The following is a 2372-nucleotide window of genomic DNA, read 5'->3' as shown; positions in this document are numbered from 1 at the left end:
GTACAGTTTCTTCTTTTTCCTCAACAGCTTCAATAAATCAACTGTAAATTAAGACTTTTTGAAGTCTTGACTGTATTTCTTGGTAGAACTTCCAACTTGAAAACAGTTCTGATATCAAAAAGTATTTTCCTCATATAAATCATCCCATGAAATACTAGTTAATGTATCTTAAAAATCTTGAATTTAGAAATATTTGACTTGCTCTTCATTCTTGTACAGTTTGTATATGTATACATATATAAATACACACTATATATCTGAGATGAGTCTCTGTGTTTCAGCCTGATGTGATCATCCACTGTGCAGCTGAGAGACGTCCAGATGTTGTGGAGAGACACACTGAAGCAGCTGTTAATCTCAATGTACACGCCACGAGCATGATTGCCAAGGAGGCAGGTGGGTGATCACCAGAGGCCTCGTGTATAAAAGACTGTGTAGCTTTCATACTGAAAAAAGGCATACTCAGAAAGCTTGAAAAGTACATACACAAAGAAATATCCACATGTACAAAACCAGGCGGACACCAGGTCGTGTGCACGTTTCCTTTATACATCCCAATCAATGTGAAATTGGCTGCATGTGAACAAGCCACTGACCCCACCTTGCCTCGACCCATAAATTACTATAAAATGACTATAAATATGCCTGTGCTGTTCTCTTCTGTCCAAATCACAATGGACAAAACTTCACAGAGAAGGGGAGATGGAGGTGGTGATCACTGAGGTGGAAGTCATACAGATATTTTATCTGGTGGTTTGTCCTCTGGAATAAGCTAAATCTACAGAGTGGTTCAGAGAACTGTACAGTGGCAGAATAATGGTCTGATATCAAGGTGGATTTCAAAGTCTGCACATCGGAAAGAACTGATGCCACATGGTAAATGGACTGTAATTGTATTGTGCCTTTCTAGTCTTCTGACCAGTCAAAGTGCTTTTACACTAAATGCATTAAACTTACCCAACCCTTCACACAGTGATGACCTGTCACAAACTCACATTCATCCACCAACGCACAACATCAGGAGCAATTTGACGTTCAGTGTGTTGCTGCAATTAGAAGCATCCTGCCAGCATGTGAGGGCGACTCAGACATGTACGTTGCTCCTGGCTGTATGACTGCTGCACTTGTTTGTGTGTGTGTCTCCGAAGTGAAGTTAGTAACATGCATCAATGGGACATGAATGAGTGCAGAAAGAGAGAGAGAGAGAGGAAGAGAGGAGTTCAGTGCATCATGGGAAGACATCCATCTCTATCTCTATCTCTGTAACATCCATCTCTATAAATGGTAAATGGACCTGTACTTGTGTAGTGCCTTTCTAGTCTTCCGACCACTTAAAGCGCTTTTACACTACATCAACATTCACCCTTTCACACATATTCACTCAGGGATGGCAAAGTCCATCGAACATACACCTATGCACAGCATTTGATACTTTGACATGTGGCGACAGGAGCCGGGAATCGAACCAACAACCTTCTGATTAGAGGACGACCCGCTCTTCCTCTGCGTCACAGCCGCCATCTGTAACATTTGTCTCTATCTCTGTAACATCTGTGTACAGCTGCCTGCAGGGCGTTCTTCCTCTACATCAGCACTGACTACGTTTTCGATGGGAGGAATCCTCCGTACGGAGAAGACGACAGTCCGAATCCTCTCAACGTTTATGGACGCAGCAAACTGGAGGGAGAGAGAGAGACACTCAGACACTGTCCAGGTATCATTCTTTCTACCTGTTTGTCTCTCACCTGTCTGCCGACCTGTCTTTCATCTGTCTGTCTTTCCACCTGTTGGTGTTCTTACCTGTCTGTCTTTCGTACCGTTGGTCGGAGCTCAGATTGTCTGTCTCCAGTTATTGATGTGTGTGAAGGTTAAAAATACACAATGTGAATATAATCTGCACATGAATGTTTCAACCAATGTCTCAAACACAACTTCAGAAAGTGAGACAGACAGACAGACAGCTCTACCTGCTGGTTTGAACAGAGAATTGTTCATAAAATGAAACAGTATTTCTGGCAGATAAAAAGTGATTTTCTCTGATTTACAATCATTGAGATATTTTGTGCATTAGAGGATCTTTATGTTTACTGCTGGGTGATATACTGGTTTTAATTTTTTATGTACCTACATACTGTACACTCTCTTGTTCAATAGAACATGAGAGAAATATCTGAGTATTTTATGTCCATTTAAACTGTTTATATTTGAACATACTTAATTTAGAAAAGGAAGTAATGGTAAAGATCTGTTTGCACAATAAACACATCAGAATCAGAATCAGAATCAGAAATACTTTAATAATCCCCGTGGGGAAATTACTTGAAAGGTGGGTACAAGAAACAAGAAAAACAAGAGGAGAGGGGAGGGAAAAA

The 2372-nt window shown here is 40.8% G+C and overlaps 1 protein-coding gene across 1 annotated transcript in view; it reads left to right on the top strand.

Moving 5' to 3' along the window:
• mat2b (methionine adenosyltransferase II, beta) overlaps window positions 1-2372 on the top strand; it is a 7470-nt gene that overhangs the window by 800 nt on the left and 4298 nt on the right. Inside the window, exons 2-3 of the mRNA XM_035679327.1 lie at window positions 282-396; window positions 1562-1714. Coding sequence (XP_035535220.1) covers window positions 282-396; window positions 1562-1714 — 268 coding nt within the window. The remainder of the gene's footprint in view (window positions 1-281; window positions 397-1561; window positions 1715-2372) is intronic.

The sequence above is a fragment of the Morone saxatilis genome, unplaced genomic scaffold (assembly GCF_004916995.1).
Source record: "Morone saxatilis isolate NCDOM2014 unplaced genomic scaffold, NCSU_SB_2.0 Contig7, whole genome shotgun sequence".
In the NCBI taxonomy this organism is placed as follows: Eukaryota; Metazoa; Chordata; class Actinopteri; family Moronidae; genus Morone; species Morone saxatilis.
This window is presented reverse-complemented; position numbering and strand designations above follow the sequence as displayed.